General features: G+C 42.3%; 2 protein-coding genes across 16 annotated transcripts; one reads left to right on the forward strand and one right to left on the reverse strand.

Moving 5' to 3' along the window:
* Positions 1-81: 81 nt before the first annotated feature.
* LOC129184752 (growth/differentiation factor 8-like) lies at positions 82-13,773 on the reverse strand. Of its 4 annotated transcripts, XM_054781035.1 has the most exons (5): positions 8,151-8,258; positions 7,073-7,179; positions 4,906-5,183; positions 3,189-3,556; positions 82-2,245 (listed from the first exon to the last, which is right to left on the reverse strand). In XM_054781035.1, the coding sequence occupies exons 3-5, from the start codon at positions 5,099-5,101 to the stop codon at positions 1,865-1,867; spliced, it is 945 nt and encodes a 314-aa protein (XP_054637010.1). In that variant the 5' UTR covers positions 5,102-5,183; positions 7,073-7,179; positions 8,151-8,258; the 3' UTR covers positions 82-1,864. The 4 variants fall into 4 exon arrangements, with proteins under 4 accessions (XP_054637010.1, XP_054637017.1, XP_054637001.1 ...); XM_054781042.1 differs by lacking the exons at positions 7,073-7,179; positions 8,151-8,258 and adding an exon at positions 13,714-13,773 and having other exon boundaries at positions 3,189-3,553; positions 4,906-5,179; XM_054781026.1 differs by lacking the exons at positions 7,073-7,179; positions 8,151-8,258 and having other exon boundaries at positions 3,189-3,553; positions 4,906-5,255.
* Positions 11,854-25,980, forward strand: LOC129184711 (protein Shroom2-like). 12 transcript variants are annotated; one of them, XM_054780909.1, is made up of 14 exons: positions 11,904-11,946; positions 12,223-12,277; positions 12,660-12,679; positions 12,746-12,821; positions 12,981-17,622; positions 17,771-17,788; positions 19,635-19,745; positions 19,879-21,952; positions 22,060-22,109; positions 23,746-24,231; positions 24,356-24,802; positions 24,973-25,141; positions 25,212-25,484; positions 25,557-25,980. In XM_054780909.1, the coding sequence occupies exons 5-14, from the start codon at positions 17,513-17,515 to the stop codon at positions 25,827-25,829; spliced, it is 4,011 nt and encodes a 1,336-aa protein (XP_054636884.1). In that variant the 5' UTR covers positions 11,904-11,946; positions 12,223-12,277; positions 12,660-12,679; positions 12,746-12,821; positions 12,981-17,512; the 3' UTR covers positions 25,830-25,980. The 12 variants fall into 12 exon arrangements, with proteins under 12 accessions (XP_054636918.1, XP_054636912.1, XP_054636962.1 ...); XM_054780953.1 differs by having other exon boundaries at positions 11,905-11,946; positions 17,521-17,622; XM_054780943.1 differs by lacking the exon at positions 12,223-12,277 and having other exon boundaries at positions 11,854-11,946; positions 12,660-12,821; positions 12,981-13,137; positions 17,521-17,622.
* The last annotated feature ends 1,990 nt before the right edge of the window (positions 25,981-27,970 follow it).

The following is a 27,970-nucleotide window of genomic DNA, read 5'->3' on the forward strand; positions in this document are numbered from 1 at the left end:
TTAAGTATTACATTAGGAAATTTAATTAACAAACTTATTCGTGAAATAAAACTGAACACCTCAAGTTATTTTACAGTTTATTTTAATGTGTTGCAGGGATAAACACAATTAATACTGTTGGCACGTCATTTAACAAAAGAAGGTTATAAGTTTCCCTTTCCCATCTGCTTGGTGACTTGCTGAGTATAAAGTTAGTTGAGTGCAGTGACTTCTTTGGTACGAAATGTGAACTCAAGGTCAGTACAGTAACGGGCATCTTGTGGACACTGTGTCCCAACAGTTTGGGTCAGAAAACCCCATGAAGCACAACACCCGGGACATCTGCACGCAGCATCAAATCAAGACAAAACTCCTTATGACATCCCCCCCACCACTTTCTTCAAGGGGAAAACTCTGCATACTTTTCACCACCATTTCACCTATTTGTAATGGGAAAGGTATCTCAAGAAAGGAGACATCCTGTCACATCATCGCTCCTCTCAAAAATGTCTGCCCCACTCTTTTGTCCGAGGCCACATATCCGATACTGACCCTACGCCCCTCAGATCAAAAAAGGGGGGTCTCCTTAGAAGTATCTTGTGCTGATCCAATCAGAGATTTTCCACTTGTCAATACCTCTTAAATCCCAGTGTGATAGTAGACTGTATTGTGTGATTGTGTGCGATACTTTAAACCCGATTTACCTCAATTACAACTGTAGCTTATACTATAATATTTAGCATGCAGAAATATGATCTATGAGAAAAATCAATATATTCATTTTGTCAAGTGTAATGTGTGTGCTAGCAAGTGTGTGTGTATCATTAGCATGCAAATATATAACTCACATATTCCTTCATGCCTCACACTGTGCACCTTTGAAAGCAGACTTTCACTTTTCAATGAAAAAAAAATTGGATGAGTTTGCATATTTCACTATTTACATATTACTGTTTGCACATTGCTCAGTTTACATAATTTTGTTACCACCGCACATATACTTTGCCCCCAGATGGACATACACTCAACAAAAATATTAACACCACACTTTTCTTTTTGCTCCCATCTTTCATGAGCTGAACTCTCTGTGTCTACTAAAGCACAACAGATACTGCAATACTGCATATTTTGGAGTGGCCTTTTACTGTGGCCAGCCAAGAGCACACCTGCGCAACAATAATGCTGGCTAATCAGTGTCTTGATATGCCACACCACTGAGGTGGATGGATTATTTTGGCATTATTTGGGAAGTGCTCACAAACACAGATTTAGACTTAGATTAGATTTAGTGAACAATAAATCAAAAAAATAGTGTGCCCTGAAAGCGTTTTAGATCTTTGAGTACGTTTATATTTCTGCATTATTTATTCTTCTCGTTTGCATTTTTACCTTTTGTATTATTTCTTATGTTGTGTTTGGCATTCATTGTCGACAGCAGAAAAAAAATAATTTCATTTTTTTCTTGTTTTCCTTAATATGAACATGACAGTAAACATTATCTTATCTTATCTTATCCTATAAATTGTACACGCCCTCTGTAAATGTCCTGATAAATTAATGGCATGTGATTCCCAGTGAGGGGTTTGCAAACATGCGTGGGGAAGGAAAGGGCATTCAGTTCAATGTTTTTCAAATAAAAGCACATGTTAGACATCATGCAGGCTTTCTTTTGGCCAAAGCTCAAATGAGACAGAAGGGACAGGAAGCAGCAGGGGTCCATCACAGCCGAGTGTGGCTCACAGTCCTGTGCAAAACTAAATGCACTAAAACAGATACTGTGTTGTTGCTCATAGATAGCTTTTTAAAACTCTACAAATCCACAACTGCATCTAATCGTTGCATCGAGTGCTGCTCCCATGCGCTCTACTGTTGCGTGTTGTGTGCATCAGGAGCAGCCACAGTGGTCCACCACCATAGAAGGGATCTTTCCGTAGATGATCTGCTCCTTGCGGTTGAAGTAGAGCATGTTGATGGGCGACATCTTTGTGGGCGTGCAGCAGGGTCCCGCTGTGCCTCGCGGGTTGGCCTTATTCACCAGGTGTGCGTGCGGGTACTGCTGCAGGTGCAAGAACTCGCACTCCCCTGAGCAGTAGTTGGCTCGATAGCGCTTTGGCGCGATGATCCAGTCCCAGCCGAACTCCTCAAAGTCCACAGTGAGCGGGTAACGGCAGCAACGTGTTTCCGCAGACTCTTCGTTGCAGTTTAGGCCTGAGTCGCGCCGGGATCTCTTTGGGCTGTCCTGTATCTTGACTTCAATGAACGGTTGCTGGAAAGAAATGACTCACTTTTGCACAAACGTTTCAGATACGGATTGTCATTTGTCCAAAAAGTCCAATTAGCTAGACCAGGGGTGTCCAAAGTGTGGTCCGGAGGCCATTTGTGGCCCACAGGTACTTTTTTATTGGCCCACAGCACATTCTAAATGTACAATTCATTAAAAAATAACACCAAAAATGGGGCATACACAAAGCTGACATAGAGGCTGTTTTTTGTTTTTTTTAATATACAGTGGAACTCGCTCATGTCAATGCCCCTTGGATTAGCTGACTCGTGTCGACATAAACACCAAGCTAACTAGGAGAATCCAAGGCGAATGCGTCACAGTCTTCTGTTTTCATATTTTATACTCTTATCTAACGGAGATCCTGCAGTTATTTACACGGCCATGTATGTCTTGACTCCAGTGACAATAAAGCTTTCGTCCATGCGCAAATTTTTCTTCAATTTAAAAAATAATAATAATGGGTGCATTTTGTTAGTTGGTGTGGTAGAATCCAGGTTAATATATATAAAGCTTTCGCTTTTCGCTGATGGCCTAACCACTATCAGAAGCACTGACCTGCATTTACAACTTCAATTCTAGTATTTGTCCCTTGAAATTGTGTTAATTTATTCCCAACAGTCGATTATCTTCATTTCGTAGTGTGTTTCTTGGCTGTTAAATATGCATGTTAGATTTTTTTGTCCAATCAGAATTCAGCTTTTATGTGTTGCCATGAATCAGGAGTGCTGGCCCACGTCACTTAAACACTATTAGTAATGGGGCTGTTTCTTTAACCAGCCTCAGCATGTTGGATTGGTTTTTGCCTTTTCTTTTTCTTTTTTTAAAAAACTGACATTTCAAAGTTCTCCCCCGCACCCTTGATTTTTCACCCCTGAGACACCCCTGAGCGAGACCCTTGAAGAATGAATGATTAAGGTGCACTCACCAGCCCTTCCTCTCCAGGCTCTGCAGATGTGACCGCCAGATCTTCTCCTTGGGGGTCAAAAGCATTGATGTCAATGCCGTAGTTGCTCTCTGGTTGACGCAGCCATGCCTGAAGCAGAGACTTAATGTCGATGCTCTGCCAGGATCCAGCGCCGGCATCAGTGTCAACCTTTAAAGAACGCACTCTGACCCGGGTGTTGTTTCCCTCCTTATCGGGTTTGAGGCGTGAGATCTGCAGGAAGACTGTGGTAACCATGTCGACTGGCCGCAGGTGAACCCACAGCTGAGCGCTCAGGATGTTCTCAGGGTGGATCTTTGGACTGAGGCTGAACAGGCAATAGGACAACCTGTCTGTTGGGATGGAGTCTGCTGAAAAACATCATTCATATAGAAAATGTTCAATTGCATATCAACAAAACTTGGTTTGGCTATTTCTGGTTCATTGAATAATCACATACAATGCCTAGTAGTTTAGCTGGTGCTCCGACTGACAAAAAAGTGAAACATAATGTGTCTTGTACTTTATTTGATGCTCCAATCAGCGGAAAAGTGAATCATAAGATGCTTGTTGTTTAGTTAGTGCCCCGATTGCCAGGCAAGTGAAACATAAAATGCCTTTAGTTGGTGCTCCCATTGAAGGAAAAGCGAAACATACATGCCTTGTAGTTAAGTTGGTGCTCCGATTGATGGAAAAGCGTATCACAAGTTGCCACAAGTTGTTTATTTGGTGCTCGGAATGAATGAAAAGTAGATCATATGATGATTTGTAGTTTCGTGAATCATAAGATCCCTTGTTGTTTTAGTTGGTGTGGCGATTGACAGAAAAGCGAAACATATGATGCCTTTAGTTGGTGCTCCAATTGACGGAAAAGTGTATCACAAGTTGCTTTGAAGTTTATTTGGTGCTCCGAATGAAGGAAAAATGAATATAAGATGATTTGTAGTTTAGTGAATCATAAGATCCCTTGTTGTTTTAGTTGGTGCGCCGATTGACAGAAAAGTGAAACATAAGATGCCTTTAGTTGGTGCTCCGATTGACGGAAAAGTGTATCACAAGTTGCCTTGAAGTTTATTTGGTGCTCCGAATGAATGAAAAATTAATAATAACATGATTTGTCGTCTAGTTAATCAGAAGATGCCTTGTTTATTTGGTGCTCCGATTGAAGGAAAAGTGAAACATACTGTGCATGCCTTGTAGTTAAGTTGGTTCTCCGATTGACGGAAAAGTGTATCACAAGTTGCCTTGAAGTTTATTTGGTGCTCCGAACGAAGGAAAAATGAATCATAAGATGATTTGTAGTGTAGAGAATCATAAGATGCCTTGTTGTTTAGTCGGTGCTCCGGTTGACAGAAAAGTGACACATAACATGCCTTTAGTGGGTGCTCCAATTGAAGAAAAAGTGAAAAATAAGGCGCCTTGTAGTTTAGGTGGTGCTCCAATTGAAGGAAAAGTGAAAAATAAGGCGCCTTGTAGTTTAGGTGGTGCTCCGATTGAAGGAAAAGATGGCTTGTAGTTTATTTGGTGCTCTGATGGAAGGAAAAGTGAATCATAAGTTTAGTTTGCGCTCCGATTGAAAGGAAAGTGACATGCAAATCTTATAGACAGATAAATGTTTGATTTCTAGGTTGTTACATACTTTGATACCCCCAAGGTGATCTACTTTCTAGCTTGTGCTCAGACATATACATCGCTCGGCATAATAACAATGGTTAGTTACACTTGGTTGCCATGGTGATGATGGTTTCTGTGGTGGCGTGGTCCTCGTCTTCCACCCGCGGATCATACTGGTCCAGGAGCTGCGTCAGAGGCGGTGCTTTGGGGAGCAGCTGCTGGATCATGTCCCTGCTAATGTTGGGGGCCTGTTCAAGCCGCAGGATGCTGAGGATCTGGGACTTGATGCTGTAGAGTCTCATCTGCTTGCTATGCTCCCTGAATTCACAGGCTGAGCACAGCTCTGTACCGTCCGCCAGCAGCTTGGAGGTCCGGTTCAGCTCCCTTGAGAAGCCCACAGAGAGGACGGTGGCTAGACCCAGCAAGAGGAGCATCTTGGAGAGACAAAGTGCTTTGTGTGGCGGCACTATCTGATGTGAGTGTGTCTCTGCGCTCAGGACTCTGTGATTGGCTGCTAGGAGGGTCCACTTTTTAATCCCAAGGGAGATTTAAAGACGTAGCAATGTTTTCTTGTTTAACATGCAGTTGCTGTAAATTAAACAGGGGTATTTGCCTTTTTGTTTGGCAACTACGTTCTCTTCAGGTTCTACGTATTAAGGGTCCATTTTTACCCACAAGAACAGCAATAGTCCATGTCTTTTTAGAGCACTCGTTCTCAAATGGGGGTACTTGAAGGCACTCCAGGGAGTACTTGAGATAAAAAAAAAATTTTAAACAATGGTTCTCAGTTTTTGTTATTAATTAATTCCAAAAACACAGTTTCCCCCTTTACAAAAATATAAACAGTACAGAACTTTTATGGTTTGTTTATTGTAACCGAGAGAGACTGAATTTATATATTAAAAAAAACATTATTACAACATACATAATAAAGCTAATACATTTTATAAAGTTTTATAAAGTTTCTAAATTAATTTGTATTGCCATTTAAGAACGAGTCTTTATTATAATCCCAAAACAGGGCACTTTAGGTTGATAAATATTTATTAAAGGTTTAGTTCATGATTTTATTTAGTAATTTATAATATTTAAGTGATTTTACATGTACAGTATTTTTATTTCCAAATGTTTCAAACAAGAGGAAACAACTTGATGTTTGAAAGCTGCAGAATACGGAGGTATACTGCGAAGTGAGTTTAGTGGGTTAGCGAGGTGTGTTGATTGTAAAGCCTGGCTTGCCTGCTATATCACCATGGTAACTTAGGTTAAACTCATAACCTCCAGACTTTCAGCTATGAATGCGCCACTGTTTCACAGTTTAACTACCGTAATTCGGAGATGGCGTCACCGTTTACCAACCCAATGGACCTGGGAGCAAGAATAATCCAAGCAGCACTACAATGGGAACGTCTTTTTCAAGATCACGCTGATCCTCTAGCTTTCCCTCATGATATGCTCACTTTTTGAGCTGAGCGTCACAAATAAAACGTAATATAAAATCTCACTTCAGCTAACGTTAGCAGATGTATTCGTCAAATCAGTCCTTGTGTGAGTACCTGTTGGTCTTTTTATATTACAATAATTGCTGGAGCAATAAGCACTCTGAGGCATCAATCAACTGCAATAAAACACTTTTTTATTTGAACAAAAAGGAAAAAGTTGTCACAAAGGAAAAGTCGCCACAAAACATGTCAACACTGCCACCTCGAGGTCATCACGAGGTACAGCATTTCCCATGAGCGCACTGATGCAGCTCTTGAGTCGACCTAGTACTTATTTGTCACAGATAATGAGTATAATTAATGATTTCACCTAAATGGCCATTAAAATTACACCTCCCAGAAGGGGATTGTACCCCAGTTATACCCTCATTAAAATATTTGATGGACTCCTGTAGTACAGCTGTTCCTTCTTTCTGGTATTTGCATGCACGCCGACATCTGCATGCACGTCGTGAGAGACGTCGTACTATTTTCTTAGGCAAAGTACTTCAAGATAATGAAGTGACACTTTTTGTTGGCTTTATCAGTGAGCAATAGCAATACTTTTACGCCAGATGTAATGGGACACACACCTTCCAAAAAGCTCAACTTTTGTCTCGTCAGACCACAGAATATTTTCCCAAAGGCCTTGGTGATCATCAAGATGTTTTCTGGCAAAATTGAAATGAGCCTTAATGTTGTTTTTGTTCAGCAGTGGTTTTGGTCTTGGAACTCTGCCCTGCAGGCCTTTTTGCCCAGTGTCTTTTTTATGGTGGAGTCATGAACACTGACCTTAACTGAGGCAAGTGAGGCCTTCAGTTCTTTGGATGTTGTTGTGGGGTCTTTTGTGACCTCATGGATAAGTCGCCGCTGCGCTCTTTGGTTGGCTGGCCACTCTCCTGGGAAGAATCACCACTGTTTAGTTAACAAATAATTTCTGCATTTTAAATATGTATGTACTGATGTGTGCTTGATTTTAACTCATTAAGTCCATAAGTGACATATAGGGAACATTTATCTATCTATTCATCCATGCATGTGTTGCACTTCCTTCATTTTTAAGCAGAAGTGGGTTCTTAGGGGTTTTAATCAGGGCTGTCAAATTATGAAAAAATGGAATCAAATTACTCACAGTTTTCAAATTAATTAGTCATGATTCATCACCATTTGCAACTATGTGTGAAATATGCCCATTTTCACTGTATTTTATGAACAGAGAGATCAATGACAGGACGTGAAATGCATGTACTAACAGCTCTAAATGAACTGAAAATGTAAATCAAGCTAAAAGATACCACACGTTTGAAAATCTATTTGCCTAACAATAGTCGCTTTATCAGTAGCAGAACATTTCAATCACACGTTACTGTGAGCAATGGGAGTTGCGTTCAAAGACACCACGTAATTTAACTTGAATTAACGAGTGTAGATGTGTTTCTGGGATTTCCGAGTATGCGTAAATGCAGCAAATACCACTTTTTCGTTGTTGTTGCTTTTTGTTTAGTTAGACCACACTTACACGCTTAATAAAAACTTTGTTGTGATGTTCAGTGAGTTATTGAATGCACCTCAATGAGGAAGTGTCGTTCCGAGAGTTTGTGAGTTGGAGATACATAATGCATAGGGTGTAGGAATTACACTGCTGTTGATGTCTTCCGGTCAGAAATAACATTATAAATGTCAGACTATGTGTGACTTAGGGCAGTGGAGGAAGGGGGCGATTGGGGTTCGTACATTATAGCTATCTAATTTATCTTATCTCTGGAGATTATTACATCGCTGTTTGACGTGTGTGGTAAAAGGCAGTGTGCTAGCATGAATTCACTTGAGACAACTGCACATTAGCACTCAGTAAGTCATCAAAACTTACCTTTATGCATTCCCACATAGTATCAGCATTTGAGACCAAATATGAGGTCAAAGAAAAATGCTAAACATCCAGTAGTAGTCTATCTGTGGCGAGGGAAAGTTAGCACACGCACAATGGATAAGCGTCAAGTGAGACGGATGTGACAGAGAGAATCCGGCCACTTTTCAAAATAAAACATAATGTAAATTATTTTTTCTTTCTGTGCAGCCCGGTACCAAATGACCCACGGCCTGATACCGGGGGTTGGGGATCCCTGACTTAGGGGACTCTACACTGTCTGTCCATCTGTCGTCATAGCGGAGGTGTGGCTTGCCATGGGCCATGATTTCATTCCAATAATCATTCATTAAACGTAATGAATGAAATAAATGAACAGCACAAATTTTAATTGACCATGTATGTTTGCATATTAAACGGCAAAACCCCTGAACAACCCGTGGGTTTTAATGGAGGACCAGAGGGTGACAAACATTTGCAATTGTTGTTTACCAATTCCGGGGGGCGCCAAGAGTCCACTAGTCGCGGCTTTTTGCAATTCCCCTATTTTATTGGTGGCGGGGAGATGATGACGTCACTGCAGGCCTGGAAGAAGTTTTTGAACTCGCCTGCAACACGCAGTTAATATGAGTAGCTGTGTACTTTACCTGTCAAGATTAGAAAATAAGGGAAAGTAAGGAACTATTGAGGCACCGCTGTCCTCACAGATTGCTTGTGCTTGATGCAAGTAGACACTAGATGGCAGTAAAAGCACATGCTCTGAACACATTGTCAACTATGTATTATAACGTACCTACACCCCGCGCGTGCGGAGAAAAAGAGGCGGGGAAAAGTAATTTTGATGGAAAAAAAAGACTTTTCTGTGCACTGAAAGTTCAAATACAGGAAAATCTGAGTGGCCAGACCCGTACCAGCACCACTTCTGGTTGTGCTCCTTCACACCTCCTTCACGTGTGTTTACCTGACACATCTAGTCATATCCTGTTTAGCCCTATAGAGTCAAATCTCTGTTTTTATACACCCCAGTTTTTGTCAAAAATGTTTACCAAAATTTTGCTTCAGTTTTCGTACAGTCACGATTATCATATAATATTGCTCATAACTAGTCAGTTTGCCTTGTACTGTGAACACTGAAGCGTAGTCTTTGTAAATAAATGAGGAACTAGAAAAGCAGACCTCCGCCAAGTGCCATAGTTCCCCCCCATATTGTGATTTACACCATAAATATTAGTCCTGCATTTATTTTATCTACATATTTAGATTCCTTGTCCATGAAACCATACCAATAGCAATGGATTCATAATGATATCAATATTAGTTCAGTAGTTATTCACAAAAATTGCATTTTCTATAATGGCGGTTTTCTTCTGGATCTAGCTCCATAGTTTTTAAAGATACAACAAATCTGTTGGCACACTCCAGATTCCACAGTGTCGTGACTATACATAATGCCGTTTGATGCATGTTATATAGCTTCATTTGTTGTCTTCCTGTGATGAAATTCCAAAAGTCCCCTACTTTTTCATATTCTGGATCATAGTAACCGGAATTATTCCATCATCTGGATCAGCCTCAGATATTTTGTAGAACCTGTTGGAAACTTGTCATGTAGTTTTTTTCCAAGTGCTCTGACCAGTTTTTGTGGAGTTATACGCACAAATGGCGAAAATGGTCCTACCTCGCAATGTTATGTTAACAATTCGTACCAACCCCAAAATGTAATCAGTTCTTCCATATCCCATTTCTGACAATTCCTGAATATTTCAGAACTTTTCAAGTTAGTTTGAACACAAACAAACAGACAAACAGATAAACGCTTTGGAGGTAACAAAACAAATGCTTTGCATTGCTTTTTTTATTGGCATTTTAAACATGTTTTGGTTGACATGAAACCTGAACAAGGAGGACGTGAGGCAGCAAAAAAGTATGATCGGGTAAGACCACCGTGACAGTTGCAACACCACTTTTGCTCAATTTGGAGCGTTAGGATTTGATTATGTCATCGCCGGAGAAATCTTGTAATATTGTTTAAACCAGGGGTCACCAACGTGGTGCCCGCGGGCACCAGGGAGCCACCCACGACCACATGAGGTGCCCGCAAGCCTGCTTTTCATTCACGTTTTCAGTTAATAACGAAAGAACAGTAGAAAGAAATGCATTCTGAAATACAAAATGTGAGTTGTGGACACCAGCATGTTGTTCATGTTCTGGTAAAACAAGCATATTCGCTTTGTTTGGGTTTAAAATAAGCTCTGAAAATAAATGTTACAAAAATGAGTAGCTCTAGGCCATTTTCATTTTGTAAAAGTAGCTCTCACAAGGAAAAACGTTGGTGACCCCTGGTTTAAACCATAAGTTTAAAAAAATACATTTTATTTACACAAAACAGCGCAAAAAAGACAAAAAGAATTTGATTCTTTTTGTTTCATTCTGAGCATGTCGGGGAGGGGAGGGGGCGGGGATGACATCAGTTGATTATGTAATCCCTGGACACTTAAATGTTGAATAACTTAAAAAGCCGACAGCACAAACACAGCACAAACAAATGGGACTATTTTGGTTTAATTTGGAGCAAATGGGGAGTTGGGTGAACTCTGACCTATAAAATCATCTGTAATACCTCAAAAACAAAATCAGAACAAACGTTCATTTTAATTGCACAAATGCAGCAAAAGCAAACGGGACTATTTTGGTTTAATTTGGAGCAATTGGGGGGCTGGGTGAACTTAAATTGACCTTCGTAATAAGTAATAACTTAAAAACCTAACTGCACAATCAATATTTTTTATTGTACAGAATAGCACAACTAAAGAGGGAAAAAAGCAAGACTAGTTTGGTTTCATTCTGTGCATGTTGGGGGGTTTATGTAATAGCCCGACACTTAAATCTTTACTAACTCAAAATGTATAATAGCACAAACGGTCATTTTAAGTACAAAAAAACAGCACAAATTCAGCACAAACGAATGGGACTATTTTGGTTTCATTTGCAGCAAATGGGGGGTTGGGTGAACTATGACTCACCTATAAAATAATCTGTAATAACTCATTCATCCAATGTCATTGTATTTTCTCAGGGCACTGAGTCGATTTCAGAGCTATGCTTTGTGCTTTCAAGCCCATGGCTGGTAGATCATGATGCAACAAGTAGGTCCTGTTGTGTGTGTGTGTGTGTGTGTTGGTATATTTGTAAGTGTATGAGTCAAGGTTGACGTTTGAGAGATTTTTTTTAAAGTGCAGATTATCAAGATTAATGTCGCCATGTGTACAACAAAATAAAGTACACAAACATGAAATAAAATGAAGACCCTAAAGGAAGTCATGTGACTTTTTATTTTTGTTTCCTCTCTTTGGCTTTGTTGTAGTCCATGCTTAGTGGCAGACTGCCACAGAGTGGTGAAGTTTAAATCCAATTAGGAGTTGCAAAGCCACCGGTCAGGCTTCAGCTTGGCGACGATACGGTAGGTGGGTCTGGGGGGGTCTACGCACTGTAGACACAGAGCACATGGTGATGATATAGCAGATGTGAGGAGGTGGACATTGTGCCAAAAATCACAATATGACAGACCCCACTCAGGTTGTGTGAGAGGTTTTAGAATTTCCAGGTATGTGTGAGTGAGTGTGTGCATGTGTGTGTGTGGGTAAGCATCCTCCCCTGCTGTTGGAGGATGGTATGGCCCATGTTGCCTAGGTGAGAGGCCATATCTGCGGAGCTCATTGTGCTCAAGGGCTTTGGCTGCTCCAAGTGCACAGACTGGCTGCTTTTACCCTTTCTGGACATGTTAGGATTCTACTCGCAGGTACTTCCTCTTTCCCGTGCCTTCGTCTCTCTGCTCCAATATAATTCTGTGTTGCGAGGAGAGAAAGGGTTACATCAAAAAGTAGTGTGTGAGTTGACACAATAACAGTTAGATTGCATAATTTAGGCTATATTGGTGTGGATAACTGCTCAGAGCTCCAAATGATCAGGTTTTTGGTGTTTATTGTCCTCTGCTCATGCTTTATTTCCCAGTGGCGCTCAGATAAGCCCATCTGTGATGACTCTGGCACTTTGCTTTGTGTTGCCGTGTTTGTAGGCCCCACGTTCAGGGACTGTTGTCAGCAGGCCTTTGACTCGGCAGCACAGCTCAGGTGACGGAAGTTTAAATGTCTCATTTTGGACAGGTGAGCCCTCAGTGACGGGGTGATGCAGGGGCATGCTTTGTGTTTCTCCCACTGCTGGTGGAGCTCAGTCTGACATTGTCAGCTTTCTCCACAAGGCAAACATTCCAGGCTGCCTGCCCACAAGGACAGAGTCAGATGGAAAAAAATGGCTTACAAAATACATTTGCGCTGGAATGCATCACTGTTGACTTTTACACACACTTGTTCAAGAAAAGTTATTGAACACAGCTCTTCTTGACATGACAGTCTTGAGCAGAGCGACTTTCCAAAAGCCTAGATTACAGCAAGGACGCCATGCAGGACAATAACTCCTCCCCTCCTCTCAAATCCCCTTTTATAATCCCTGCAGAGATCTGCCAGCAGCACAAGGTGTGTTGTTTGTACACGGCACGGACTCTTGTGTCACACTGGAGTGAAGGTGCAACTTCTTTTCAGGCGTCTGCTGCGAGGAAGTGACATGAGCGCGTGTCTGAGCTGAGTCTTCAGTGCACATTAACTGTCCATGCGTTGGGTGAGTTGTTTTTTTTCCTCTTCACTACTTGGTAAATCAGCCTGGCCCATTCAGTGTGTCAGATGTCACAAGTTGATGAAGTGTTGATACACCTCAGAGCTAAACCAGCGGCGTGTATGTTTCTTGGGTGTCTTTTCCCCCGTGGGATATCTGTGACAGGCCAACTGGACCCCTGACAGTGGAGAAAAATATGTTTGCATTCCCATTGTGGCCCAGCTTGTTGGGAAGCAACACAACTCTTACACTGAGCACCACACTGATGTTGGACTGTCAAAGTTGCAGCAAATGATACTTTCTGAAAGATCGTATCATAGACGTAAGTAATAAGAATACAGTGGACCTGGACTTGAGTTTGTCGATACGAACGGGTTATTGACATAAACGGGACCAAATTAAGGGGGCTCTATCTAGGTAATAGTCGACGATTCGATTTGGAGGAGTCTGATTCGACTGTCAATCTTGCGGTCGAATCATATGATAATGTCATGCGACTACATGGGGGGTTCCCACAGCTCCTGCTGAGCATGCATTTTTACGAAGAATATATGTTTTTGCTATAAATAGCCTATTTTGATTCAAAAGCCTAATTTGTGTTAAATAATTGAAAATGACATGCGTCTAACAGAAGAGATACTGACCACGCATTAATAAAATCACCCGCTTGAGTGGCAAAACCAAAGGAGCTGAGGTGAACGCTAGCTTTGAGCACTAGGAAAAGCGTCAGAATCCACGGACTTATTGGCTCATAATGGCTACGAAAAAAGGTTCCTAGTGTGTAAATACAGTATTTTGAAAAGACAGAAAGATGTCACCAGAAAGAGAAGTGCAACGTGTGTCACCCGCTTCTTACATATGACACATCATTGGATCATTATTGAATATCATTTAAAACAGGTAAGGCTGTGCTCTTTTTAAAAAAAACGACTATGGTGAGGCACCAAAGTGTGTTCATAGGGAAGCGAGGGTGCAACGTCTCGGCAATAAGAACAAATCTTTGAAAGCACAATTCTTCCACTGAATCCAGTGTGACGTGGAGACTGAAATAAAAGAAAGATTTTCGCCATGTGAGACCATTTGGATGTTATATCGGCAAATAAGCCATTTGGTTTTATTTTCCTATTTCATCCCGTTCCTCTGAAACAGTTCATCTCCTCTTGAGCTGACAGAATTCATCTGCATGTTAGTTGAAAATATTTGTTTTATTTTCTGCCGGTTAAATGTCCTAATTGTTTTACTGAATTGTCCTGCTAAAGAAAGCCACCTTATCAATACACAGATACAGTATATAAACATTTTACCACTTCCTCAGCAGTAGTTCATTAAATGAATTTACTACTTTAATTCAATTTACAGTGTTGATTTACTTTTACGTTACTTTCCACATTATGACACACGGTCACGTTCACTATTTATTGACTGTATATTTTAAAGATATAAAATCTATTTTAAACTTCGATAAAGATATCAAATAATGCAATAATTTCAATATTATTGTATACAGTAGGTCATTAAATCAATATGTCAGTTGAGTCTCTCGCCTAAGGGTGAACTGGGACAAATTGTTTTCTGAATGTTATTGTTAGTGTGAACGTTATCTGCTATTAGTGTGTGTGTGATGTGTCACGGCAGCAATGCGCACCCTTTAACATCCAGCAGGTGTCAGTATTGAGCGACAGTACAGACAGTGTCGATACAGTTTGGGTAATGTGCCAATGCTTCACGAGGCCTCATCTACCCATCACTAGTATTTACGCTTCACGCTCTGTGATTGGCCAGTCACACACGGGTGCATTTGACAAGACAGAGTTGAAAATGGCTTGTATCGCATTGGTCACTGCCTCAACTCCGGACGGGTTGTTTTAGGTTTTCCCTCAGCTCAGCTCGTAAATAAATAGTGACTTGGTAAACTATTAAAATAGTAAACTTGTTTCGTTACGTACGCAATGCATTTGACAAGACAGAGCTGTAAACGGCTCGTGTTGCGTCAGTCCCTCCCTGCCCTCCCCCCCCCGTGTGCTTGCTTCTAATTTGGCTGTTGATATAAAGTCAGTTGGAAAATTTTGCTCATAGTACTGAACATGGTACTGTTGAAGAAACTACAGTGAACAAGGCTGACAAGATTATTTCCCCGTTTGCCATCACTGGATGTTTGAATGAATTACCAACTTAACACAGATCATTTAAAAAAACAATGTATTAATAATAGTCTTACAGATCACTTACACACATCCACAGTACACATATAGCTGACTAATAAACAATATAGCAACTTCTGATCAATCCATGTCAATTTCAGAATTGAAATGTACCGATTTAAGCCCCACCCATATCCAGTTGTGTTCGGATACAGATAATTTAGATGGGTGAACAGATACAGATAGTGGTGTACTCGCTCATCCCTAGTATAAAATATACAAAACAAAATATAAATATGCGCAAATGGAGGAAAACGATGCCGGCCAACTGTTCAAAGACCCTGTATTATCGACCACTCTTTACGTTTCCTCGCAAAGTAAATGTGCAAGCAGTGGGCTTGTTTCGGTTTTGGAGTGGCGATGTTGACAGTCGCTGTAAGTCAGCTAGTCCGAGGGGCCTCGACTTAAACGGGCTCCACTGTATAGTAATCCTAGTTGGTCCAATGAACTACCTTCGCCGTCTGCATAAAAACAGAGTTCGGAACACACTGTGGTACTATACCCTCGTGAACATCAGTTCAACAACACCCTACTGGAGAAAGTAATTTTTTGCTTCAAAAATGGCAAGTAAAAAGGGAATTAACAATAGAAAAGAGACAGACCATCTTAAAATTAAAAAATGCAGGTTTTTCCTCCAGAGAAATTGGTGTTCTAAAACTTTTGACTGGTAGTGTATAGTACATTATAAGTGAATTTCCGCAAAGTAGGATTCCTTATTTATAAATGAAATATTTTTGTAGTTAGAGCATAGAAAACCTGTTTACTACCTTGTAAATCCGATTAACATTATTAGAGCCCTCTAGACATGAAATTGCACCCCTATAGTAACCTTTACATTTGTATTACCCAACATACAGTAGTAGACAACAGAAAAACATAATTTAAGATATCAATATGATAATAGACTTACACGTGTGTGGTCCGCTGCTAGGGGAGTTGAATGGGACGTCAGACAGGAAGTGACGGCGGTGGTTCATAGTTTAGTTTTAGCTTGGCGTGGGTTACGGCCGCAACAGTAGCCCGTGTTAGGAATTGTCTGTTGAGAGATTTAAACCTGCAATTAAAGCCTGTTGTTCTGAGCGATCAAGGGTGCTTGTGTGTCTCACCGAACATTACTGACACCTAATGACCAGTGTAGAATTCTACATATTACACCGTCTTTGAATGGGCCTTCTGAATGCGGGCGGCAGTGGCAGAGCAGGTCGTCCAGAAACCGGAAGGTTGGTAGGTCGATCCTCGCTCCCTCCACCCAGTCACTATCGTTGTGTCCCTGGGCAAGACACTTCACCCACCTTGCCTCCAGTGCTGCCCACACTGAGACTACCCCAGTAGATTACCACCAGTGTGTGACTGAACAATGGGTCCACTTCATTGTGAAGCGCTTTTGGTGCCGTGAAACGCGCTATAAAATGTAGTCTATTATTATATTTTTATGCTTGAAAATACTTAATTTAGGCAAAAAATACATACAATTTGCTTAGATGTGCATATTTTTGGACGAATAATAGATCATATTCAACCACAAGACAGCCTGATTTATTTTGTGATTTATATTTTTGAAAATCTGATGGAGACAAGCTGCGAAATTTGAAGCGTGAAGCGGTGAGGGATTACTGTATTCCACTGTTTGCTTCATAGGGTCAGTCTGAATTTGTTTCCAAGTAACGCAGCTGTAAGCCTCATGTGGTCCACATGGCTGTGACATGCCTGCCCCCCCCATGAGTGTGGGAGTGTAAAACAGCTCTGTGTAAGCTTCACCTTAGAGGCTTCATGGTCCTTGTGACTGGCGCACATCTGCGTTTCCACGCGAAGGAAGGTCGAAAGGGTTGTTGTTGTAGCGATTCGGCAATAGCCGGGTCTGGATCCTAAAGCAGAGAACGACACGTGAATGCAAAAATGAGTCTTTTCATACAGAAAGCGTCCACAAAGGGAGTAAACACAAATGTCCAGAAAGGGTAACCAAAAACCGAGTCCAAACATAAACACTGGGCTGAGCCATAAAAACAATAACGAAAAACACTGCTGTTAAAAAGGGGGAAAGCAAAAGGGAAAAATACTAAATTACAACTGAAAAACCCAGGCAGGAAATTAATGGTAGCTGGAGACAGACTAACCACTGTTGGAATAGCCAAACAGGGTAGGAATACTCACAGTACACACTATAAAGACCAGGAAGTATACAGCGCTAGTGAGGCTACACAAAGAAGGCAGCGTGGACAACAAGCGTGTATGGAAGGACAATCTGGCACCGAATGAGTCCAGGTGCCAGGCTAAAATACACAATGAGGCAGATTGCTTGCAGGTGTGCACGGTTGGCTCCGCCCTAGCCGGCATGGCAGTGTCCTACAACAAACGACAGACGGGCGGCAGCAGAGCAACAAACACAGATCATGACAGTTGTGTGTTGATGCAGTTTCCCCATGTCGCCATCTGTTTCACAATAACAAGTCATAATAAATCATCTCTCCTTTTTCCTTTTCTCTTCCCTTGCTCGGCATGATCAGGGCTAAAATGGTTGATGTTGTCTCACCACACGCAATGCCATCAGAAAGCGAAATTCATGTGGCGAGGTGCTTTCTCACCAAGATTTTGCGAAGCTCTATGAGGTACAATTATGTTGCTAGCCTGTAGCTAGATGTCCTCTGATTACTTAGCGTTTTTATTTTAGCTCCATTGTTCTGATTGTGAATCCTGAACAATTCCCTGTGTCACACAAGAATGATAAACGTCTTTCTTTTGCAACATGCTATCCAGGAAGAACCGCTTCAAAGGGTATGTGATACAAAAGTGGATGATGTTACTCAAAGTGAAAGAGACTCCATCACTTGTAATATTGTTACCGACATTACACTGACTACATTGGCAGAGGCATGCAAAAGACACATGAGTAAGGTTCTCTTTCAGACAAAAAACAATTTCTTTAAGTTTTTCAGATCCAAAATATTACTGCTCAGGTGCCTACGCCCATCGATAACATAATATTTTGGTCTAGCATTACGTTCAGTTCCTCCTCACCCCAGACGTGTCAACCTTTACCGTCTCCGTTTGACAGCATGCCGGACCCAAACAAATCCCACAATCCTTTGCAATTTGAGCAGTGAACATAATTTAACACTGTATTCCGGTCAGCTGCATTTTCCCATTTACATGGTTTGTATAACCTACTATTCGGGTTGAAGCAGGTAATCAGTGGTGTGAAAAAGTGTTTGCCCCCTTCCTGAGTTTGCATGTTTGCCACACTTAAGTGTTTCAGATCATCAAACAAATTTAAATATTGGTGAATGACAACACAACTGAACACAAAATGCTGTTGAAACTTTTCACTGTTAAGGGAGAAAAAAATCCAAGCCTACATGTCCCTGTGTGAAAAAGTGATTGACCCCCAGACCTAATAACTGGTTGGGCCACCCCAACAACTGCAATCAAGCGTTTGCGATAACTTGCAATGAGTCTCTTACAGCGCTGTGGAGGAATTTTGACCCACCCTTTGCAGAATTGTTGTAATTCAACCACATTGGAGAGTTTTCCTTTATGAACCGCCTGTTTAAGGTCATACCAAAGCATCTCAATAAAATTCAGGGCAGGACTTTGACTCGGCTACTCCACAGTCTTCATTTTGTTTTTGTTCAGCCATTCAGAGGTGGACTTGCTGGTGTGTTTTGGATCATTGTCCTGCTGCAGAACCCAAGTTGGTTTCAGCTTGAGGTCACCAACAGATGGCCGGACATTCTCCTTCAGGATTTTTTGGCAGACAGCAGAATTCATGGTTCCATTTATCACAGGAAGTCTTCCAGGTCCTGAAGCAGCAAAACAGCCACAGACCATCACACTGCCACCACCACACACACTGCCATCTGAAATGTGGCGTTACTTTTACTCCAAATGTAATGGGACACACACCTTCCAAAAAGTTCAACTTTTGTCTCGTCAAGCCACAGAGTATTTTCCCAAAGGTCTTGGGGCTCATTAAGGTGTTTTCTGGCAAAATTGTGACGAGCCTTAATGTTCTCTTTGGTCAGCAGTGGTTTTCATCTTGGAACTCTGCCATGCAGGCCGTTTTTGCCCAGTGTCTTTCTTATGGTGGAGTCATGAACACGGACCTTAACTGAGGCAAGTGAGGCCTGCAGTTCTTTGGATGTTGTCTTCTGTGACCTCTGGGACAAGTGGTCACTGCGCTCTTGGGGTAATTTTGGTTCACCGGCCACTTTGTGTACTCATTGACTAATACAGGTATGTAAATTTGTAGGAACTGAAACATTTAAGGGTAACAAACATGCAAAAAAATAAGAAATGAGGAAGGGGGCGGGCACTTTTTCACACCACTGTATGCCAGGATTCCGAATCGTGTTTTTAATAACCGGAAATTAGTTTGGAATTGGGATTCTGAAATATTTTCATGCCTCAAAAGTTTTCCAAATATTGACAATATTCTGGTTAATACAGGAACATTGTGTTCATGTAAACATGTTCACCGATTTAGATCCATATTAGAAGTAAACCAAAGTTGAGAATAGGACACTCTATTGTTACACCTTTCAGTCTTGCATTCTCTTATGTGCTGCAATGATTAAGGTAAAGGGAAAAAAGCTCAATGGTTTCTTGCGTTTCTATTTGGCAGAAACAATGATTCGAGCTCACGGCCTCATTCCTGGCATTCTTCCAAGCTGAAAGAGGAGGAGTCGGAGTCTCCTGGCACGCCGGTGCCAGTGTGGCAGCCAAAAGAAGCAAGGTGGGCCAGTCATTTTTGTATGCAACTGATTCAGTATTTTCTTTGAAAACTAGACATCTCAGAGTAATTATGACAAAATAGTGGTAGGTTATGGCATTGTAACTATAAACGGTCATCTGACCCTACACACCAGGTCCAAGGAGTCATCCTTTCAAGTGGACCAGAATAACCAGCATCTGCTAACTGGTCAGCTCAGCTCAATGAACAGCATGGAGAAACTTGAGCGTCCTGCTCATCCCTTCCCAGCAGATTGTTCTTCCCAGACTAAATACACCAGCATCACTGAGCCTCTCAGTAATACACAAAGCAGAAGAGACGCATTCAGCTGCTTCTCCGGTGGCTCAAGCCCTCCGTTTCTAGATCCAAGCTTGCTGGGCAGGAAGGGAACAAGCATTGAAAACATTTTTTTCAAGGGATTTGCCGGTGAAGGGTCTGTTGCAGCGGAGCGCCCCAAATACTTGCAGGCTCTTCACCTCGAGGGGTCATGGTTAGACGAGCAGAACTCATCTCGGATGTCAAGTGATCTGAGGCCCAGCGCTGGCCCACTGTGGCAGGTACCAGAGAAGAAATCCCAGTCTCCACCTCCACCTCTCCCAATGCACAGTGACAGTTTTGCTGCCAAAAAGGTGTTCCCATACTCTGAGGGGTCTGAGAGACATCGAAAGACTTACGACAGGTTAGGTCAAAAGCTAACTGAGAGTAACAAATCCCTCCCGGAAAAAAATTCAGAATCTAGACGTAGCTTCACCCCACTGTCTGACAAGGAGTTACTCCATCCCAGCAGAGCAGGTGACCACAACCAACCACGCTCAAAGAAACATTTCTCCTTGTCCAGCACTGATGTCAGACTGTCTCATTACACCAACATACCTGTCCACCAGAGGCAATACAGTGACGATAGTCCTTTCTACACCCAGACACGCGTAGTTCCTCCCACCAATATTCAGAGTGTTGGAAGTTACTATCGCAGTCTTCAGGATCTGCCGATGAAGACTTACATGGCCACCACAAACACAAAAAGAGAAAATAGAGAACTCAACAGATACTCAGGCCTGGTCAACAAAAGTACAAACCATCATATGCCATACAAGGAAAATAAGGAACACATTGGCCCTCTGAGAAACGTTCTCCTTGACCATCAAATTTCTGAACACTCTCACTGCCATGGCCCTCAGGATGCCGCAAAGAGAAGTGAAAGACACACAATTTTCCCATTTCATCTAAATAATAAGCATTTCAGCCTTTCAAGACTCCATGACCCCTGGGTGCCTCAAGAAGACCACAGAATATCCTCCTTGAGGACCCCGTTTCTACACTCCCTGGCACAGGAGAGTAGAATTCATCCAACAGTTACGCCCAAGAGCACTGTGTCACCACAGAGTGTCTACGATTCCATGGCCCCCAGCTGTGAGAAAGTCAGTCGGCGCAGTGATCGCTATGCCACCACACTACGGAATGAAGTGAAGCAGAAGCGAGTTGAGCTGCAAAAAAGCCGTAGTGCTGCAACACTGAGTTGCAATGTCGATGATGCGGACCTGGCAGAGTGGAAATCTGCAGAGACCTCTACATCATGTAGTGTCTCCTCCTCAAACACATACAAAGACAATCTGAAAGAGGCGCAGGCCAGGGTCCTCAAGGCAACCTCCTTCCAGAGACGTGATCTAGAGCCCTTTGGAGCAGACGCACCAGTCCTTAAAACCACCAATGGACGTGTTAGAGGGCGTAAGCGCTTCCCTTTGGCCAAGCGAACACATTCCTTCTCAGAACCAGACAAGATAGACAGGCTCGGGATGGACAGAGAGCATCAGGTTGCATCATTTGACCAAATGGAATTGTTTGAGGCCAAGCCTTCATTTTCTAAGCCGGTTAAGCCAGTGTCTAAATCCAGTACAGATTTGAACCCAAGTGGAGGTAACACAATAGAAACAAAGGACAGAACCCCTTCAGAAGTAGCTGAGGTGACTCATCTCTCTAGAGAAGCTAGCTCCCTCAACCCCCCATGGGAGGAGGTCCAACAGGACCAACAGAGGCTTGGAACATTTGCTGAGTACCAAGCCTCATGGAGCAAACAGAAGAGGACATCTGAGGCCAAGATCCAAGGCAGGTATTACTCAGCAGAGAACATCTTAGATAGCGAAGCTGAGGAAAAGGCTGTGTGCTTCCATGAGAGATCTAGATCTTCTCCCTCTGCCGACTTCCATACACAGGTGAGCCAAAGTGATGTATGGAGGTTCTTCTGAATAGACACTCTAAATTTCTGTTTTAGATGTTTTTATTTTGCTTAGTAACACAGAGGCATTCCTTTTTTTTGTAGAACAGTCCATCCCTGATGAGAAATCCTCAAGCCAAGCAGAGCAATGACAGGTAAGACTACTGTATGTTATAACATACAGTCGGTCTTGTTTATGATGTCATCCAAGTCCCGGTCCACCACGTTCTTCCTATTCTTAAAAAGTGCCCGCTTAAGCCGACATCACCATACACGTACATCATAGACCGCTTTTGTTGACATAAAAATTGAGGTCCAAAGGGGTCATTTCTATAAAAAAATCGGTAGGTTTATGTCAACATGTGTTGTGCTATTGTTATTGTTATTCATCTAAGCAGCGTGAAACAACAGATAACCAAACTGCCGTAGGCTCAAAAATCCTTTATCACCTCACCTTTATCACCACCTTGTGTCTCTGCTAAACGGAACAAGCATTTTTGGTCTCGGTTTTGTTGACAACCACTTATGTCGGGTAGTAAGTATGTCCAGTAAGACCAAATAGTAAGGCATTTGCTGAAATTGCAGCATTTAGTGCAGGGGCGTCCAAACATTTTCCATTGAGGGCATGTACAGTAGAAAGGTTTCAGCATTTGAAGGTATTCACATATTCCACACATTTTTATTATTAAACACGCTAAAATCAATCAATATGGTGCAAGATATGCCAAGCAATTATTGAATTTAAAAGAAAAATAGCCTACATCTCAACTTTGTGGTATAGCTGACAAATTATACCATTATTCCGGCACGTAAATCACCTTTTTAAGTGCTTTAACATTTGGGCCATTTCCAGTTGTTTGCTGTGTCATGTCCTAATGTGTGTCATGTTTACTCCTTTGGAGTCTTTGGTAGTTTTTAAGCGTTTTTACACAATTACGCCTTTTTGTCTTTATCTTTACATAGTAACTTACCTTAAAAACTGTTTATCTTGCCTCGGTGTGTACAATTACTTAAAATTACTTTTATTTTTTCATTTTGACATAGTGCATTAACATAAAATCATCCTAAAACCTGAAATCTGAGTAGGGAAATTTTAGGGTTTTTTTGTGTTAGGAACCATTCTTGCAATATAACGTAAAATTATATAATGTAAAATTCAAAAACGCATGTACAAATGTAGCAAACAACAAAGATAATTGTTAGTGAAATAGTTTACCTTCAATTACCAGTTAATTTATTTACCTTCAAAACCAGGCAAGGCCTCGGGCGATTCCAATTTACTACCTACTATGTCTACAACAATGTGTCCCAGTCCAAAAACATTTTTTGTCCACCTCAAGAAAGCTGAATATAACATCCTTGATCATCCAGAGGAAAAAAATCAGGCCTGTGTTGGTCTTTGCGCTGTTGGCTCAGCTTTCCCCCTCACCCTCTGCAACCAAACGGGTGTTTGTGTCTTGATTAACATGACCGACACAATGACAAAATCACGGTCAGCATTACTGAGCATGAATCTGGTTTTACTTGATCAGTTTTCACCATTTAAGGAGTTTGAAGTCTGCACTTTTGCTGCGAGTTAAAGGGTCTGTCTGGCTGTGCGATCATGCCACGCTACCTATTATGCGCCTGCATTTTCCCCATCCATTTGGATTTAGTGGCACAGAAATACAGTATTTAATTCATGACATTAAAAAGCAATTTCTTGAACCAATATTTTAAATGCCAAGTGTTCTAATGTCTACACCTGGGTCATCTTTAAATTGAAATGAATATTGTCTATTTGACTGATAGAAAAGAGACCCCAGTTCCAGGCACCACTGACCACCTGACTGGCCAAGATGCTGTCCGCCCTGCCGATGTTGCGGTCTCATCTGGCCCTCATAGCCTGAGCCCTGTCCTTGACTCCCAGCACGCAGTCCAACCCCCACAAGCCAATGCCGTGTCACCATCCCATCCCCATTTAGGCCCTGAAACAACTTCCTCATCTCAGGATTTCCTCTCAGAGTCCCTTGAAGACCCAGCGATGCTCCAGCCCTCATTTGGCTTGGAGACCCAGCAGTACGCCTCTATCAAGAGGCCCACCCCTGCTGAATGTCCTCACTTCTGCAGGATGCCTGGATCTGACAGGAATGATGAAGAACCAGAGAAAATAAAGGAGCAGTCTGCATCTATCACCTCTGCGGTTAATCAAGCTCGCTCTCCTTCGCCACAACTTTCCCCCTTGAGGCTGACAGACAAACGGCCGGCTGTGTCTGCGGAGGAGGACTCAACTCTAAGGTAAGCAGCTTATCTGAAGTGCTTCGGGTCTGCTGCATCCCTTTGTCTACTTGTTATAAAGGTTTGCTGTCCTAGTAATATGACCTGTAGTTCAAGTCACTGAACCACAGTGGACCTTTTTCAGGTCTGAAAATGACTTCAAGCTCCCTGAAGCTGCGATGGATGGAAATGAAAGTATCACTGAGTGCTCAGACCAAGAGAAAATAGTCCCCCCGTCAGATATGTGGTGGTCTCCTAGCAGCAACATCTCTGATGTCATCTCTCCGCATGGCGAGGCCTCACCCTCCTCACGATTTGTCTGCAGTCACCAGCCCACGGTGGACAGGGGACCTGGATCAGTCAAAGGCAACAGCCTTGAGTTAGGCCTAATGGGGGGAGAGGCCAAGAGAGAGCAACTAGTGAGGGACATTATGGGCAAAAATAAATCTCTGGTGGACATCTTAGATCACAGTGGAAGGAAGACCACCATGGATTTGATGGAAGGAATATTTCCCTCGGAGGAGCGGATCCTTGAGGGGGCCCAGCAGCGCAGAAAGACTTCCAACGGCTCCAGGCTACCTATCATAAGCAGGTCGGTCTTGATGATAATCTCTCTCATTTTTACAGATATGAAAAGCTAAAGTTACTCTGACCTTAGTGCAATCAGAAGTCGTCAGTTCTAACCTTCACCCGGACTGCCCCCTGCTGGTCGAGACTGACCTTCATTTGTCTTCAATACATCCATGTGTCCGCATTTGTTAGGAGGGAGGAGGACGACCTCACTGCAACAGGTTCCCTGGTTCCCAGCTCCTCCTACTACAACACGTCAGCTCCAAAGGCTGAGCTCCTCATCAAGATGAAGGACATGAAGGAACAATTTGAGGAGCAGGAGTCTGAAGATGAGCTGGATGTGGACCTGGCCAGTAAAAAGGTATCCCATTATGATGATTCATGACTTTTAATGAACTTATCTTTCTGACTTCTCTCTCAAATATCTCCAGCACGAGCTGATTTCCAGCCTGGCGAAGAAGCTAGAGGTGCTTCGAGAAGCACGCCAAAGCCTACAGGAGGACATAGAGGACAATGATGCTTTGGGCTTTGAGGTGGAGACCACTGTGCAGCGTGTCTGCTTGCCCAACCAGCTCGACAAGTTCCGGATGTTTGTTGGTGACCTGGACAAGGTCGTGAGCCTGCTGCTGTCGCTGTCGGGTCGTCTTGCCCGGGTGGAGAATGCCCTCAACAGCCTGGAAGATGATACACCCCCGGAGGAGAAGGTAATTAGTGTCACGTTTTCCTCTTTCAAAACTGTCTTGTTCAGATTCTAAACATCTATTTCTTCTTATCAGCGCACACTAACTGAGAAGCGCAAACTGCTAATACAACAGCATGAGGACGCCAAAGAACTGAAGGAGAACCTAGATCGCCGGGAGTGTCTGGTTTCCGCTATCATGGAGGCCCACTTGGACACAGAGCACCTGGATGACTATCACCATTTTGTGAAGATGAAATCTGCCCTCATCATCGAGCAGCGTAAACTGGAGGACAAGATCAAGCTGGGGGAGGAGCAGCTCAAGTGCCTGTTGGACAGTCTGCCACTGGAGCAGAGGCCATGGCTCTGATATCTTCTGGAGTGAAGGAAGAAGCTCTCACTGGCATCTGGACTGGTTACACTGTATTTGCTGGTGACACTGACACCGTTTCTGTTTCCCGTGAAGGTTTTTTTGTGCAATAGTGGACAGGAATATTAAAGAAGTGGATTGTGTGAAAACTTTGAACAAAACCACAGAGTGATGTGTCATGCTTTCTCAACAATACTAGATTGACAGATTGCTTGAATTTCGCAATTTAAATGACAACAGCTCTCAGGCTGAGATGCTGTGTGTCTTGTTAGTACTGAAAAACAACCTTCAAATGATTTTGAAGATGGTTTTGATTTTCAGTATCCTTGGGCCATTTCCACCAAAATCCCAGTAATTTTTATTCTCAACATCTTTTTAAGCCAGGTAAAACAATTCTTTGCCATTTCTATGGTTTGTGTTTCAACTGTACCTCAAAGTTCAGGATAATTTATTCAGATCAGGCTGATGACGTATGGGTAGTAGTATATTTTACAGGAGCCCCTTTTTCTTCAAAATCACAGAAACTTTTATTACCAACAACTTTTTTACCTGGGAAAATAATTCTTGCTAATAGGTGGGGTTTGCATTTCCACCAAACTTCAAAGTTCAAGGTAATTTATTCATTCCATGATGTGGAAGTGCCATATCATGAGTTTGGTGTGTTTTTAGCTATCCCTGCTTTCATTTTTATGCCACGCCTAAATCTTGTGAACAGTCAGGTAGACAGTACCATTTGTCACCTTTCCTTGAAAATGTCAGCCAGAAAATGTTTTTTCTAAGTATTGCATATCTAAACTGGAGTAATGGAGCAATAGTAAGATCTTTTGTTTTTTCGGGGAGCTAAAGATCTACATCACAGTCACTGCTCCACAGAAAGCCGTTTGTGAACAAAGCACAGTTTGACCAATATTCATCCGATTATATCAAATTCTTTAAGGAGATTTCTGTTATTTCTCGGTTCTTGCTTGTTCTTCACACATTCTCAAGCCTGCTGAGTTCTTTGTTGCTGCAGTAGTATAACCAAGCTGGTTATACCATTTGTTGGTACAGACCTACTGCCACTGTCCTTCAGCTTCTTATAATCTTGCTAGGTTTTCTTCAACTTTTCACAGATTTTTTAAGCGTGTGCCCTACTTTTAGATCCACCAACTTGCTGGCTATTCTTCCACAGACTAGGCGGTTTTCCGAGACACCGACTCAAAGTCCTGCTGAATATCCATCCATCCATCTTCTTCCGTTTATGCGCAGGCGGTCGAGGGGGCAGCAGCCAAGATGAAAAGCCCATACCTCCGTTAACTTGGCCGCTTTGTCCAGCTCCTCTCGGCAGATTCTGAGGTGCTCCCAGGCCAGTTGAAGCCTGTTTCATGCTTCCGCATCAGCGAGGTCCGTGCGGCTCCCTGCGGAAAAATTACGTCATTTTCGCACCCACGTCCCCTCGAGCGGCCGTTTTTATGCGGAAAATTCCCTCCCCGCGCACCTCCAAATTTTTCCAACCACGCAGACGAAGACACGCGGAAAAAAATGGCAGACGAGCAGGAGATCCTCGCAGCTGAAGTGCAGAAATACCGGCAGTTAACTCATATAACTGCCGGTATTTCTGCACTAGAGGATGAGCAGCCGAGACTGACGCACAATAGTTTAAATAAAGAAACACTGAAACAAGTTGTTTTAAGTCAAGTTGATTGTTTTTTTTATTTTGCTGTGTTCAGAAAACCTTTTGTAAGAACATTCTCCTGCCGTGGTACAAGTCCCTGTGGTGGGAATGGACGAGCTGCATTTGCAGCACTCCTATTCAAAGGACGAGTGGACCATCTTCTCTTCCTCTTCTGTCGCAGCAGCAAATAAATACAAAAAAACTCCTCTTCTTCAAGAAGTAGACGCGCAAGTGTCGCCATGTTGGAAGTCAAGTAAACAATGGCAAACTTCCTCCGCTCTAGTTTAGTACCGTGGTAGACGCGTGTTTTTGATACACTGCCCCCTGCAGTTTGGGAGCAGACGCCGCATCACATTAACGACAGTAATGGAAACGTTCATAAAAGTCAACATTTGTCAATAAAATAAAATGTACACGATGTCCACAAACAATACTAAGTAACTCCATCCTGTCCATTTACTTACGTAATAATTTATACTACAAATGA

This window comes from Dunckerocampus dactyliophorus, chromosome 1, assembly GCF_027744805.1.
Source record: "Dunckerocampus dactyliophorus isolate RoL2022-P2 chromosome 1, RoL_Ddac_1.1, whole genome shotgun sequence".
NCBI lineage: Eukaryota > Metazoa > Chordata > Actinopteri > Syngnathiformes > Syngnathidae > Dunckerocampus > Dunckerocampus dactyliophorus.